The sequence below is a fragment of the Suricata suricatta genome, chromosome 5 (genome assembly GCF_006229205.1).
Source record: "Suricata suricatta isolate VVHF042 chromosome 5, meerkat_22Aug2017_6uvM2_HiC, whole genome shotgun sequence".
NCBI classification, from domain to species: Eukaryota; Metazoa; Chordata; class Mammalia; order Carnivora; family Herpestidae; genus Suricata; species Suricata suricatta.
In genome coordinates this window covers 71,152,365-71,167,315 of record NC_043704.1, presented here as the reverse complement: position 1 = coordinate 71,167,315, position 14,951 = coordinate 71,152,365, and the positions used below count along the sequence as shown (strand labels likewise).

The window sequence follows — 14,951 nt, the reverse complement described above, 5'->3', positions numbered from 1 at the left end:
ATAGGGGGGCAGAGCAATAGGTATATCAGTGTTTTCTTTCTTTCTTTTTTTCTTTTTTTTTTTTTTTTTTTTCCTCCTGGTGGGGGAAAGAGGTGGAGATTGAGGAAAGAAAAGACGGGGCAAGGATGATTGGCATGGGGCCCCGCCTTCTTTTGTCCTCTTCCCTTGGTACTCTGGCCCCTCAGGGAAATACACCTGTTTCAGGCGAGCAGCTGGTGTGAACAAGTTCACCTCTGTTGCTCACCTGTTCCTCATACCCACTGCTTCTGTGCTGAGGAGTGTCCCTGAGGGAGCCTGAGGGACTCTTTCTGGAGCCATGAGGGGGGCCCAGTGGAGGAGGGTCCCCTGGGTGTTCCTGAGCTGCTTGTGTTCCTGCTTCCTTTGGCCCATGGTCCTGGGTAAGTGATGCACGTGGGGCAGCATTCTGGGGGCATGGAATGGCTGACTTTAGGAAGCCAAAGCTGTCATGGAGAGAGGGCGAGAGAGATTGGGAAAGGAGAGGGAGGGAAGGAGGGAGAGAGAAGGGACAGAAGTGATGGGACAAGAGGAGGAGAGAAGTGGGGAGAACACTAGAGAGACCGAGAAAAGAGGAGATAGAGACAGTGAAAAGGAGAGAGGTGCTTAGAGGGTAGGAGTAGCCTGGTTTGGGGAAACCCACTGCGGGGGCAGAATAGGGCCTTATTTCATGGGGAGAGACAGGTACTCGGAACTGTAGAAACAGAGAGAGTTGAGGAAAGAGGCTGATAGAAAACAGGAAAGCTGGGTGACAGAATGTGAAGGAAAACTGACATAAAGATGCAGAATCTGAGGAAAAGACAGTGACAGCAGATGAATGAGAGAGAGAGAGAGAGAGAGAGAGAGAGAGAGAGAGAGAGAAAGTGGAAAACCAGAGGCAGACCTGAAAGGAAAGGGCTGAGGAAGAGAAGAGGCATATGGCTTAGAAACAGGCGGGACCAGAGGGCAGCTGAGGTGTGGGGCGTTTGGCGTCTTGCCTCTGACCTGAGGTTGAAAAGCCTCCTCTTGGGCTAATCCCTTCAGGGTAGGACTCATAAGCCCGGTGTTAGCCGTGGCCTCCTCCACCCTCCACTTCCCTTCTATGAATGGGGTGGAAGCAAGGCCTGTTGGAGAAGTCCACCCTGTATCCTATGGTCCTCCTCTTCCAAGCTGCCCCTGCTCCAGGACCAGGTTTTATTCTGAATTTCTCAGTGTCTGAGGCTTCTGAGAGGCTCTGGGGCCCAGGACAGGATGTGGGATCAGAAGCCCAAACCAAAGAAATAATCAGAGCTCTCGTCCCTCCTCAATAGGCCTGGGAAAGATTTCACCCAAGGGATCATTTTTTGGGAATGGGCCAGAAGGGGTACATTCTATTACCGATATTAAGAGACATAGTCCTGGTGAAGTGGAATACTCTGCCTTCCTTGATACGTTTAAGGGCTTGGCTAAAAGCAAATGAAACAACTACCACTTCCCCAATCCTCCAGCCCTCCCGTCACACCCCCTTTACCCGTGCCCAAACTACTCATCACATAGTAAGGGAATGGAGGCTTGAAGGAGCCTGCTGTGGCCAGCCACTTAGGGGTAGAAGGAATGTCCATGAGGGTTGATGACCACAGGCAATGGGGAGAAGGCGGTTTGGATTTAGGGGCCTTGGGGCCCAGTGTTGGCTTTGCCACTAACTGATCTGCTCCCTGTGTCCAGGTCCTATTGTCCTATCTCTCTCTAGGCCTTTGTTCCTCTATATAAAAAGTGGGGTGATGAATGGCATGACCTCTGGATTCCTAACTTCTTAAGTTTTGGTGTTCTGTGTTGTAAAGCTAACAGAAAAAGTGTTCAGTACCAGCTCTGTACTTAGTTCTGTCTTAGGATCCTCCAAAAGGAGCCAGGAAGTCTATGAAGAAGAGCCCAGAGGACATGAACTGAGGTGGGACTGGGCAGGAAAAGCCATGGGGAGCTGTGGGGTATAAGCAAGAGGAGTAAAGGACCATGAAGGCAAGGACCTGGAAGAAGGGGGGCCTTGGAGTGCTGGGACCTGTACATTGTTGAGGGGGAAAGAGGTGGGCGTAGGGTGGGAAGTGCCACCTCAAGCATTTAAAGGATGTGAGAGAAAAACAGTCTCCATTGGACAGGTAGTTGGTCCCCCCATATGTGCCCCAAGGAGCTTCTTAGAAAGTAGAAAGTGGTCAGTTCCATTCCCTTGGATTGCTGAGGGTGACATATGGGTGAAATGCCTAACAGAATGCACCTCACCCAGGGCTGGCTCATCCCTGGAGCAGGTGTCAGAGACTCTTCCTCTGCCAAAGAGAGAAACACTGGGGTTTCCACAAAAATGCTACAGTGGTGAGGGCTTCCTTAAGGAAAAGCCCGGCTGTCAAATGTGAAAGAGGAAAAGGAGGGTGAACAGAGGTGGGACAGACAGGGAGCCAAAGGAAACTCAGTGGCTACTAGTGGCTCCCAGCAAGAGTGACTCTGAAGGAAGCCTGGCAACCCTGATTCCACAGCCTATGGCAAGGAAACTGGGTCAAAATAAAACTCAGTTGCCAGGCCACCTGGGTGGCTCAATCAGTTAAGCTTCAAACCTCAGCTCAGGTCATGATCTCATAGTTCATGAGTTTGAGCCCTACTTTGGGCTCTGTACTGACAGTGCAGGCACTCCTTGGGATTCTCTCTCCCCTCCCCACCCTCGCCGTCCCCTCCCCCATGTGCACACAGCTCGCTCGCTCTCAAAAGTAAATAAATAAACTAAAAAAAAAAAACAGTTGCCAATGGTATCAGTGGCCCGCTGCTAACTGAAGGGCAGCCACCCTGCCCTGTGCCCCCATGGGGAGGTTATGGGGCTGCCACAAGTGTAGGACAGAGGAGATTGCTGTCACAGAGGACCCCAGAGGGGAGGGTCTCCTGCTCTCCCTCTCAGAGAACATCCAGTCTGTCGTCAGTCTGGGAGAGGCCTACCCAATTTGCCACCAAGGGCACCAGGCATCTGTCCCACCCCAGGAAACTCTCACTGTGCATAGACACACTGAAAAGGTGAGGACCCCTGAGTCAGAGGTCCTAATAAAAAAAAAATAGATCAAATTTAGTCACGTGGCTTAGCAAAACGTACAGCGAAGAGCAGGAATTCAAATCAGAAGATGCTGAGTGAATGTTGCCACTTAGCCAGCCTAGGGGCACATGAGAAAAGTCCCTTTAGGTTGGTGTCTTTACTGGCAAAATGAGTTACGTGGGAAAGGACTATTTCATAAAGTTGTGGTGAGGATAAAATGAGGTAGTATTTGGTATAAAGGAGAAGAGCCATAAAAGCTTGTTTGAGAAAAGGGCTGCTGCTCTTTTTAGAACCGGGGGGATTGGGGATGCGGAGGGTGAAGCTAGGAATGGAAAGACACTTCTATTGGCTCAGGCATTTCCATTCATCCAAGGAGCCTCTAAAAGTCTGTTCCCGTCCTTCCCGTGGGCTTGCAAAGGCTGATGTGGCTTATCATGTGCACTGACCCTGAATGCCAGCTCTGCCATTGGGTAGAGCCCCCACTAGAGCCAACGTCACTGTTTCTCAGTTCCTTGCCCAGCAATGATCTTCCCACCCTTGATTTATGGGCTCAGCTCTGGAGGCTGAGGTTGCCCTGGAAGTGTTTGACACGCAAGTGATTTAGGTCTTCATTCCCAGGAGAGGCCAAGAAGCAGTTGGCTTTTTAATGTGCTCAAACAAGTGCTTTGCTGTCTATTCCCTGGTCTCATGGCACTGCTAAATGCTTCAGGTAAGCATGTAATGCAGGTCTCAGAGCCACGTGGTCAAAGGCCAGGACTGAAGACTTTATAGGCAGTCTCTGCTCCTAGTTCCAAACTTCCTCCTCAAATGTTCATCTTTCCTTCTACAAGGCTATATTCATGGTAAGCAGACATTTAGTCATTATGGTACACCCATTCCCCAGCACAGAATGGATGAGTTGAGTTGAAATGAACTCAATCTGTTGGCACTTTGCACAAGTTCAAATACTCAACATCTTGCTTGAGACTCTAAAGAGGCTCCAGGAGCTGAGTGTCTGTGTTTGTGTATGAGACCTCTACAGTCATGGCCATGGCCCTACAGAGGGCACTGGCTTATGCTGTAGGCAGCTCAGTGTACATTTTAAAGGTCTGCATAGATATCCGTTCTCTACATAAATGCACCCAATGAAAATAGCAGTTTGAGTTTCAAAAGTCCTATTAGTGATGAGCTTTGGGAACTTCAAAGTAGGAAAGAGTTTGGAGTTATTCATTCACTTGTTGAACTTCTACTCATGCCAAGTGCTCTGGACACAAAGATGAATTAAGTCATGCATGGTTCTTGCCTCCAAAGCTTTTTAAAGGTCACACAACAAGTAAGTTGTGCAGCTGGGACTATAATCCAAATTTCCAAACTCTTCATTCACTGGGTTTGCACTGTATAATACAAACTTTTACAAATGAATCTCTAAACCAGCCCACCCCACCAATGAAGATGAACAAAAACACTCACAACTTCTGTTGAGAAAGTCATCCATCCATCCATCCATTAATCTGTTCATACATTTGTTAGTTAAACAACTATTTTAGGAGTGCCCAACATTGTTCTAGGCCAGCAATGTGTGTACACAGTGAAGGATGGAACAAACAGGGCCCAGACTCCTGGAGCTAAGATCTAGTATGCAGACAGACATAACATAAGTATGCAAAGATTCCCAACAACAAATGTGGTGTTATGTTGAACAAATGTTTTTATGAGAGTAAAATAAAGAGACTTCATTTAGATTCATAAGTCCAGGAAGGTCTTTCTGACCAAGTGCTGCCCTTTGAGCTGAGACGAGAAGGCTGAGTAATAAGTCTGGTGGAGTCGGGGAGGGAAGAAGCACAAGCCAGGCAGGGGAAGACATTCAGCGGCAGGAAAAAGCTTGACTTGGAAGGATTTGAAAGAGGAAGGCAGGTGCTAGATCATCTAGGGCTTTGTAAGCCGTGGAATGGATTATGCATTTTAAGGAACTAAAATGGGTAGACAGTGAAGGGTTTTAGGTAGAGAAGTGACACAGGCATATTTGACCTTTGGAATGATTACTCTGGATACAGTAGAGGAAAATGGATTGGAAGTGGACAAGGGTGAAATGGGAGACCAGAGTGAATGGGGACTCCTGGCTGCAGGGGTCCAGGCAGAAGGTGCTCTGGCTTGCCTGGTGGTAGCCGTGGAGATCTGGGAAGGGAACAGACAGTTGTGAAAACAGCATCAAGTCACAAGGACTGCAGCCTTCACCAGGATCTCAGAACTTTGTAATGATCAAACGGATAATAGGCAGCACAAAGTGCCATTTATTGAGCTTAGGTACTGGGGTAAGCATCTCACATGCATTACACACATTGGTATTACTATTATCTGCCATCACCCCACTTTTATAGATAAGGACCTCAAGCCTCCGAGAAGTCAAGTAACTTGCTCAAGTCACACAGGGAATGTTGGTCAGTTTGACTCTAGAATCCACCCTTTTAATCACCCTCTGGCCTCGTCAGATTCTGTGGTTAATTGTCCATGTCAGAAAGGACCTCATTAGGAGGTCCCAGAAGCACCTTGTCTGTTAAGAATCACAGCTAAAACAACCAAGCAAACACCAAATCATAGTACTTACTGCAATCTTCTTTTCTTGGTTCATTTCCTTCTTCCCTGAGTCAAAGACTTGATGACCTGTGTTGTGAGGAAACTGGGGTGTTGAAAAAGTCACCGACATCATTATGGCTTCTTCAAGCATCTCTTTTCTATTCTTCCTTAGTAAACAGAGCCACCTCCCTTGAGTTGGTCTCGAGCATTCAGGTCAATAACACCATAGGGAAAAAAAATAGAATCTGACCTTCACAGTTGGCTCCAAGGCAAGAACTTTATCTTTCCTTTCCAACTATACCTACTAAAGTCACACCCCCAAACAATGCCTATCAACGAGGTGTTTCTTCATCTTGGAGACAGTCATGGGTCATTTGACCGAACTTCTGTCAGCATCTGTGTAGTAGTACCAAGTTTGCCCTGCTGAAAGCTCCAGAAGTTCCAGAACCAAGCCAAGACATGTCTAGACCCAGCTTTGACCAGATGTTCACAAGCACAGATCCAACTTTCTTCTTCCCCATCCCTTCCTCTCCTCAGAAATTCTATCTCTAGACTCCACCATCTTGGTGTTGGAGTTTCTCTCCCTTGCTCCCATCTGAGGCAGGCACATCCTCCTAGCCTAGGGTTGCCCTCAGAAGTGTGGCTTCCTGACAGATCCCATATGTTTGTACTCATAGGTCTAACAGGAGAAACCTAACAGAGGACCATGGGGAGGAGAAGGGGGAAAGAGAGTTGGGGAGAGAGAGGGACACAAATCATGAGAGACTACTGAATACTGAAAAAAAAACTGAGGGTTGAAGGGGGGGAGGGGAGGAGGGGGTGATGGTCACGGAGAGGGGCACTTGTGGGGAGAAGCACTGGGTGTTATATGGAAACCAATTTGACGATAGACTATTTAAAAAAAAAAGAATAAAAAAAAGCGCTAAGGTACAAACCCTCTGAATATACTTTAGAACAACAACAAAAAAGAAGATAATGGTGGAAATTATGTTTCTAAAAAAACAGTTCCAAAATTGAATAAATATCAGTACAGGTTTAAAAAATTTAAAAAAAAAAGAAGTTTGGCTTCCTTCTGTTGCAGTGGGGGTCACACTTCCAGGCTACAACCATGGTGTTGGCCTCCTCCTCACCCCAGGACCTTATGTCAGTGACAGGAGAAATAGGTGCAGCTTCACCCTCTCTCTCAAATCTCAGCTGAAGGAATTAAAGACCAGGGGAAGGGGACATCTGAATTCATTTATTCAACAAATGTCTGTGAACTAATCCCTGTATGCCAGCCACATTCTAGGTGCTGAAGATATCATGAAATAAGTAACCCTAAGGGCATTCTGAGTTAGTTTCTTTCCTCATCTTGAATTCTAGGAAGAATGGAGGAAACATACCCAACAGACCCAATACTGGTCACAGTTTCTGTTTCCTCTAAGACAAAAGTAGAAACAGAAACCATAGCTACAACCTCTATTGTCACCTGTTGCAGTCGCTACAGCCATGGCTCCAACAGCCATTGTATTCACCATCTCACACCAACACAGGGTTCCTGAAGGGCAGCTCTTGGAACTCTCCAGCTCCCAAACCCTCAACACAGAGGGGCAGAAGCCTGAAATCACCCACAGTCCAGGAACTGCTCAGAAATTTAATTCTTTGGTCACCAAGAATTTCCGAGGGAATGACAGTCTTCAATCCTGAAAAGCACAGACCCAGCTGTGTGTGAGCAACAGTTTCCATGACCTTATTCTTCCTCTGAGGCTGCATGTGAGGCCCAGTTACCATGAGGGTGAGAACCGTGCTGATTCTGAGGCTGATACGCGCACAAGTGGCCCTTGGCTCCCTACGTAGGGTGGGTAAGGCAGGGGGTCCTTCCTCCCTCTGCCAAACTCTTTATACCTTTCAAGGTACCTGTTGCCCCTCCATGAGTTCATTTTCTCTTCAAGGCTATCCTTACAGTTGGAGGCTTCCTTAGCTCTATACTGCCCCAGGCACTGCCTGGCAAAGAGCCCCATCAATCAGGAAATAACAACGGGAAGTGAAACTTTATGGATAATATGGCTCATGGGTTTCTCACCTCCAGTTCCAGGAAAAACTCAAGACAAACAACAGGCACTAAGAGTAAACCTCTGCCTGCAACACAGGCACATAAGACATAAGCTTTGTTTCCCTTCAAGAGTGATTCATTGCCTGTGGAAATGTTATCCTCTATCAGCGTCACCACTACAGCCACCACGCCTTCCCCTGAGTCAACAACACACCCATTGCCTCCCCATACCTGTGGAGTCACCAGAGGGCCACACAGGAGAAACAATGCCTATCAATACCATCAATCTCTGACATCCTGGAAGCCCCAAGAGGACTCAGAGAAGTGCTAGACACCTCCCCCAGACACAGTTTAATAACTGCCTTTCTGAGAGCTCTCTCACTACAGTGATAGCCAAGAAACCCATGGAGGGTTCCAGGACTCAGAGAAATGCCCCTCCTCAGTGCCAGCTCTGGTGCCCTCACTGGCCCTTGATGCAGGCTTCTCCTCTAGAGAATTTCTTTTAAACTATCCATTTTAGGCAGAATCACACATGTCTTCTGACAGTAGTTTTGTCACCCCAACAGGTCGACAACCATCATAACTGACAAGTATTATTCTGACATTCTCACGGAAAAAGAGACACCAGGAAAATTGGCAGAAATAGCCTAGTGTCATATCATTTGCCCCTGAAAATGTACCAAACTGTCCCCAGGACTCAGACCACTCGGCTTGTGGCAGACCAAGACCTCAGGGCAAGTTAGTCACTTTTTCTCCATCCCTCTACTTCAGCTCTTCTGAGGAATGGTTAGAAGAGCCCACTCATAATTTGCAAGCCTTGACTCTTACCTTGAGCCCCCAACCTGTCATTTACAAGGCATGCAATGTTGGGCAAGTCACTCAGCCTCTCCAAATCTCGGTTTCCTCATCTGTGAAATGGGAGCACTATTAACTAACAGAAGCTATGAAACACTATACAAATACATGATATTGACATTTATATTATTTGTAGAGTCAAAATGTACCTAGTGAGAGCAGTCAAAAGAAATCCCTATTCCCAACTATATGGATCAATTAACCACAAGTCAGTTGACACTCAAGAACTCAAAGAGGAGACAAAGTCTCCCACAGAAATGCCTTGGTAATGGGTATTCCTTATAGAAACCATGCTGCAGTACAGCCAGACCTACAGACAAGACTGCTGAACACTCTTCTGAGCCACAACCAGAGGAAGGTCAGCCAGAACCATATGGCCTCCCTCTAACAACACATGCTTCAAGACCCTGATTTCCTCCTCACAGTTGTAAGAGGGCGACAGGAACAATTCCAGTCATCAGTCTCCGTGGCCCTGAAAAGACAGGAGCCAAGCGGCTGCCTTCCAGGGCTGGGCAGTACCCGCATTTTCTAGAGAGATCTCTGCAAAGGGGTGACCCTCCTTTGTGGTTCTCATCGCTGAACGTCAAGCGAGCAGTGGGTCAAGGCGGGGCATGGAGCAATTGGGAGGAGCAGTTAGAGGCTGTGGCACCGGTCAAAGTAATGAGGATAACAGCACTAAGTGAACAAGAGACCATGTTGGGAGAAATAATTCAGGAGAGTAATAGTTGGTACCAAACTATGATGTTGGGGACAAGGAAGAGGAAGGAAAAATAATGACTTAGGTGTTTCTGTCCCGAGCATCTGGGGACTATTGTTACAATTAACATAAGGAAGGAAGATAGAAGAAACAGTTTGAGGAAAAGTTTGGTTTGGACATGTTGCATTTGACAGGTCAGGCAGACAATCACTGGAAGGGTGAATCTGGAAAAATGGGTGTGAAGTCAGGGTAGAATTACAGATTTGTAAAGTGTAAAAATAGATGTAGTCTAGACAGAAAGAAAGTGTAGAAAGAAAGGCAAGGGCTGGAGATGACACGTAGAAACCTGACTTCATCTGGGGGCTGGGAGAAAAGAAATGGCTCCGGGAGCAGAAAGAATGGGGAGAGTATTGGACGAGCAGAATTATTCAGTTTTGAGGAGGGCAATGGGTGCCGATATTAAGGGGATACTGACTGAAGAGAAGTTCGAGGTGGATGCTCAGTAAATACTTGTTGACCGGACAAATGGATGGTGTTGAATTTCACAGAGACTAATGAGGACTGAAAAGAAAAATTCGTTTTGATGATTAGAAAGGAGGCGTTTTGTTTTGTTTTGTTTTGTTTTTTTATAACTTCAGGAAAGTGTTTTTGGTGAGGTGACTGAGGTAGAGGGCAGAATGTAAGGAGCCGATCGATGATAAAAAAGAGGTAGAGAGTGTAGACCCGTCTTTCAGGATGCCTGTGGGTGAAACAAAAGGTAGGGATAAAGAGAACACAAGATGAACCAAAGACTTATTTTATGTCAAGAGAGACCTAAACGTGTTTGTCAATAGAAGAGAAGGAGACCCTCAGAGACGTGATGGGCAAAGCCACCTGAAGAGGGAGGTGGGAGCAGAAAGGGCACTGGGTGCGTCTCTGTATGTGTAGCCTTTTTGTAGATATTTAGCCTGTCTTTCCGGGTGACATGGGGACCTGGTGACAGAAGAGGCGTTTCCTGATGGAGAGGGTTCTGGGACATACGAGATCAAGTTAGATGGTCTTTTCGGTGAAATAGAAGATGGATTGTCATAGAGAAAGGAGAGAGAGGAGAGAAGAAATGAGGAGAGGCAAAGAGAGATGAGGAGAGGAGAGGGAAAACCTGTTTCTTTCAAATATCAACTCTTCGCACTCAAACCCCTAGCTCTCAGCTCTGCAGATATGGTCTGTATTTAGCCAGAGTGAGAAAGGCAGGCTTCAGCTGTCTAACGATCTGATGGGAGCTGAAGAGCCGGGCTTACTTGCTGGTAAAAGACGAGGTCTGTTAATTCCAGCAAAACTTGAGCACCGAGAATAAGGGTGAAAATATTCTTGGGAACCATGCTTGATGAAGACCCCAAATTTCCAGTGTCTTAAAACTTCAGTAGGTGGTTTTAGCTTACAAAAAATTCTTAAGAGCAGATGCTATCATTTTCTTTTAAGGTTTTTAAAATGTGGTCCATAGATCACCAGTATCAAAATTACCCTGAGCATAGGTTAAACACCGATTCCTGTACCCCACCCCATGCACAGGGAATCAGACTCTGGTGGTAGACCCCAGAATACACTTTTACAGGTTCCCCCAGGGATTTGGATGCACCCTATCTTTTGAGAACCACTTTATTTTTTTTAATATTTTATTTACTTTTGAGAAAGTGCAAGCATGGGAAGGGCAGAGAAAGAGGGACAGAGGATCTGAAGTGGGCTCTGCACTGACAGCAGAGACACCAATGTGGGACTTGAACTCCCAAACCGTGAGATCATGACCTGAGCCGAAGTCGGTGGCTCAACCAACTGAGCCGCTCAGGTGCCCCTTGAGAACCACTTTCTTACCAAAAGAGGCTATTCTATGGCCCTCTTCCCTACCAAGATTTCTTGCCCAAGAATAACCCAATCAAGTTTAGTAGATTGGGTTATTTGCAAACTGTTTTCCTAAACTGCTGACTTATCTGTTAAAGGAGTGGCTTAAAACTTTTGTTTAAATGGTAGGGAAAGATAAATACAGTACTGTGGTTTTTATGTAACTAATGCTAATCTCTTCCTTCTAAGACAAGCTCAACAGATATAGAGATTTGTTAAGACTGTTGCTACTACCCTACAGGATAAACCTGAGTTCTCAGCACGAAGGGACTCACTTGCTTTCCTATTCACTGGAGCAGGAGATTCTAATCAATTCAGCTCAGGACCAGAAAGTCTTTTAAACAGAGATTCAAAAGGAGGACCTAGCCCTGTCTGACAAGACGTAAAATTGATCTACCAAGTATAGACTTTTTCCAAAGGAGAGAGTATTGGGAAACAGGTGCTGTCTCATATGCTGCTAATGGGACTGTAAATTAGCATGACTTTCCTGCCAAGAAATTTGGCAGTATGTATTAATGACATGAAGTTTTTATAATAGCATTAACTGGTGAATGTGGGTGGTTCAGTCAGTTAAGCCTCTGACTTTTGACTTCAGCTCAGGTCAGGCTCTGCATTGACAGCAAGGAGCCTGCTTGGGATTCTGCCTCTCTCTCTTTCTCTCTCTCTCTCTCTCTCTCTCTCTCTCTCTCTCTCTCTCTCTCTCTCTTTCCCTCCCCTTCCCCCTTGTGGGCACACATGTGTTCTCTCCATCAAATAAATAAACATAAAAAAATAATAACAGCATTAACCAGTGTGTCCATTTATAGAAATTTATGTTAAGGAAATGAGCTGAAATAATGAAAACAAAACAAACTATTATACACAATGATAGTCATCAAAGCTTTATTTATAATATCAACACATTGGAAAAGCCTACCTGTCCAACAGTAAGTTAGTTAATTAGGGGCTGTCTCTATGATGGAATATTATTTAATGTATAAAGTCAACATCCAAAGTTCCATAAGGGCATGGACGGACACACACAGACACACACACACACACACACACATACACTATCACACATACATAATAACAACACACAGAACAAGCATTAAGATTAGGTAAAAACTTACAAGCAAAGAACCAGAAGAGTGTACAGGATCTTGAGCTCTCATTCTCTCAAGAGGAATGGTTAGAGCTAAGGAGCACTGCCCCTGTGACACAGCCATTTATAGGGAAATGGGAATGGTGACAATGAACATTTCAACTGAGAGTGGCTCAGTCTGTTAAGCATCAGACTCTTGATTTCAGCTCTGGCCATCATACCTAGGTCATGAGATCGAACCTTGTGTTGGGCTCCGTGCTGAGCATGGAACCTACTTGAGACTCTCTCTTTCTCTCTCTAAAAAGAAGAAGAAGAAGAAGAAGAAGAAGAAGAAGAAGAAGAAGAAGAAGAAGAAGAAGAAGAAGAAGAAGAAGAAGGAGGAGGAGGAGGAGGAGGAGGAGGAGGAGGAGGAGGAGGAGGAGGAGGAGGAGGAAAAGGAGGAGAAGAAGAAGAAGAAGAAGAAGAAGAAGAAGAAGAAGAAGAAGAAGAAGAAGAAGAAGAAGAAGAAGAAGAAGAAGAAGAAAAAGAAAAAAGAAGAAGAAGAAGGAGAAGAAGTTGTTTCCAGTTGAGGAAATGGCATTGTTGGGAAAAGAGGCCTCTCGAGCTCAGCACGGAGAGTTAACGTACAGCTCCCAAGACTGTGCTGTTGGGCTTATGGCCCAGGCCTCCCGGGGCCAGCACTGTCACGCCTCCAAATGGGAGAAGAGAAACAATGACCACCGCAGGCATAAAAGATTTGTCTTCCCTCAGGCTATGTTTACAAAGAATAAATACACAAAGAGATGCTCATAATATTAGGTAAAGTTTCAAAAAATGGATGCAAATTACATATACTGGATAAGTTAAACTATATATATATATATGAAGCATAGGAAAGAATGCTGGAAGGACACCTAATAATGTGGTTGTCTGGATAGTGAGACTGTGGAGTTGATCTTTCGATTATCTCTGTTTTGCAATTTTAAAATAATGAGTAGATCTGCCTTAATATATTTCAATGAAGTGGTACAACTTTGTCTACAAAGTTAAGCACATCTTTGGTTAGATTTAATCTTAGGTATTTTCTATTTGTCACTATCATAAACACTATTATTTTGAAAATATTCTCTTTTGTTGATGTATGGGAATACATTTATTCTCACATTTTTGATCATATATGTAGAGCCTTGCTAATAATTTGAAATTTGGACGGGGGACTTTATATGTAAACAGTTATGTAATATGCAAATGATCACAGTGTGTATCTTCCTTTCCATACCATAAACAACTTCTCTATACCTTCATAACCTTGTTTATCTTTATTTTTTGTCTTACTGCACTGGCTTGACCTCCAGCATACTATCAAATGGAAGGAGTTATCAATGTCATCCTGGTCTCATTCCAAATTTTAAAGAAAATGTTCCCAGTATTTTAAGTGTGACATTTACTAATGGTTTTTTATTGACATTGTTTGTCAGGTTATGAGAGTTAATTTTTATTTTTAGTTTGCTAGGAGTTTTAACAGGAATGAGTGTTGAATTTTGTCATACCCGTTTCCTGCATCTGTTGTGATGATTATGTTTTCCTTTCCAATCTATTTATATGATGATTTACATTAATAAAATTTTATATTCTTCTATTTCTGGCTTAAACCCAGCTTGATCATGATGAACTTTTTATGTAAATCCAATATTGAATTTGGCTTGCTAATATTTTCTTCAGGACATTTCCATTATTATTATTATTGAGATTTATTGATCTATAGTTTTCCTTTCTTATACTGTCTTTGGTCTTGGTATTAAAGTTACAACAACCATAAAAAATTAGTTGTAGGGCATTCTCTCTTCTACTAAGCACTGGAAGAGTTTAAATAATTGGAATTATCCAGGGGCACATGGGTGGCTCAGTTGGTTGAGTAGATGGCTTCGGCTCAGGTCATGATCTTGAGATTCATGAGTTTGAGCCCCACATTGGGCTCACTGCTGTCAGTGCAAAGGCTGTTTGGGACCCTCTGTCCCTCTGTTTCTACACCTCCTCCACTCGTGCTTTCTCTCTCAAAAGTAAATAAACATTTTTTAAAAAGTGGAATTATACAATTGCCTATAATATCATCTTGACCTACATTTGTGAGAGATGAGTTTATGTTTTAATTGCTGATTGAATTTAAAATAGTTTATATCAGGTTTCTATTTTTTCTCAATTCATCTTATTTTCAATTTTTAAAATTGTGGTAAAATACACATATGTAAAACTTACCATCCTAGCCATTTCTAAGTGTGCAATCCAATGACATTAAATATGTTCATAATGTGTTGTGATTGTCACCACCACACATCTCCAGAACTCTTTTCATCTATAAAACTGAAACTTTACAACCGTTAGGTCTTAACTCCTTAATTCGCTTTTTCTCCCACCTTCTGGCAACCACCATTGTACTGTCTGTCTCTATGATTTTGGCTACTCTAAGTGACTCATATAAGTGGAGTTTGTATAATACTTGTCATTGTGTGACTGACTTATTTCACTTAGCATAACGTCCTCAATATTTGTTTATTTTGTAGCATATGTCAGAATTGTGTTCCTTTTTTTTTAAAAGTTCATTTATTTTTGAGAGAGACAGAGACAGCATGAGTAAGGGAGGGGCAGACAGGCAGGAGACAGAGAATCCCAAGTAGGCTCTGGACTGTTGGCACGGAGCCTGATGTGGGGCTCAAATTCACAAAATCGTGAGATCATGACCTGGGCTGAAACCAAGAGTTGAATGCTTAACTGACTGAGCCATCCAGATGCCCCAGAATTGTGTTCCTTTTTAAGGCTGGATAATACTCCATAGTAT

General features: G+C 44.3%; 1 protein-coding gene across 1 annotated transcript in view; it reads left to right on the top strand.

Moving 5' to 3' along the window:
- The first annotated feature begins 316 nt into the window (after positions 1-316).
- The window catches only part of MUC4 (mucin 4, cell surface associated), a 48,211-nt gene continuing 33,576 nt past the window's right edge, over positions 317-14,951 (top strand). Inside the window, exon 1 of the mRNA XM_029938726.1 lies at positions 317-398. Coding sequence (XP_029794586.1) covers positions 317-398 — 82 coding nt within the window. The remainder of the gene's footprint in view (positions 399-14,951) is intronic.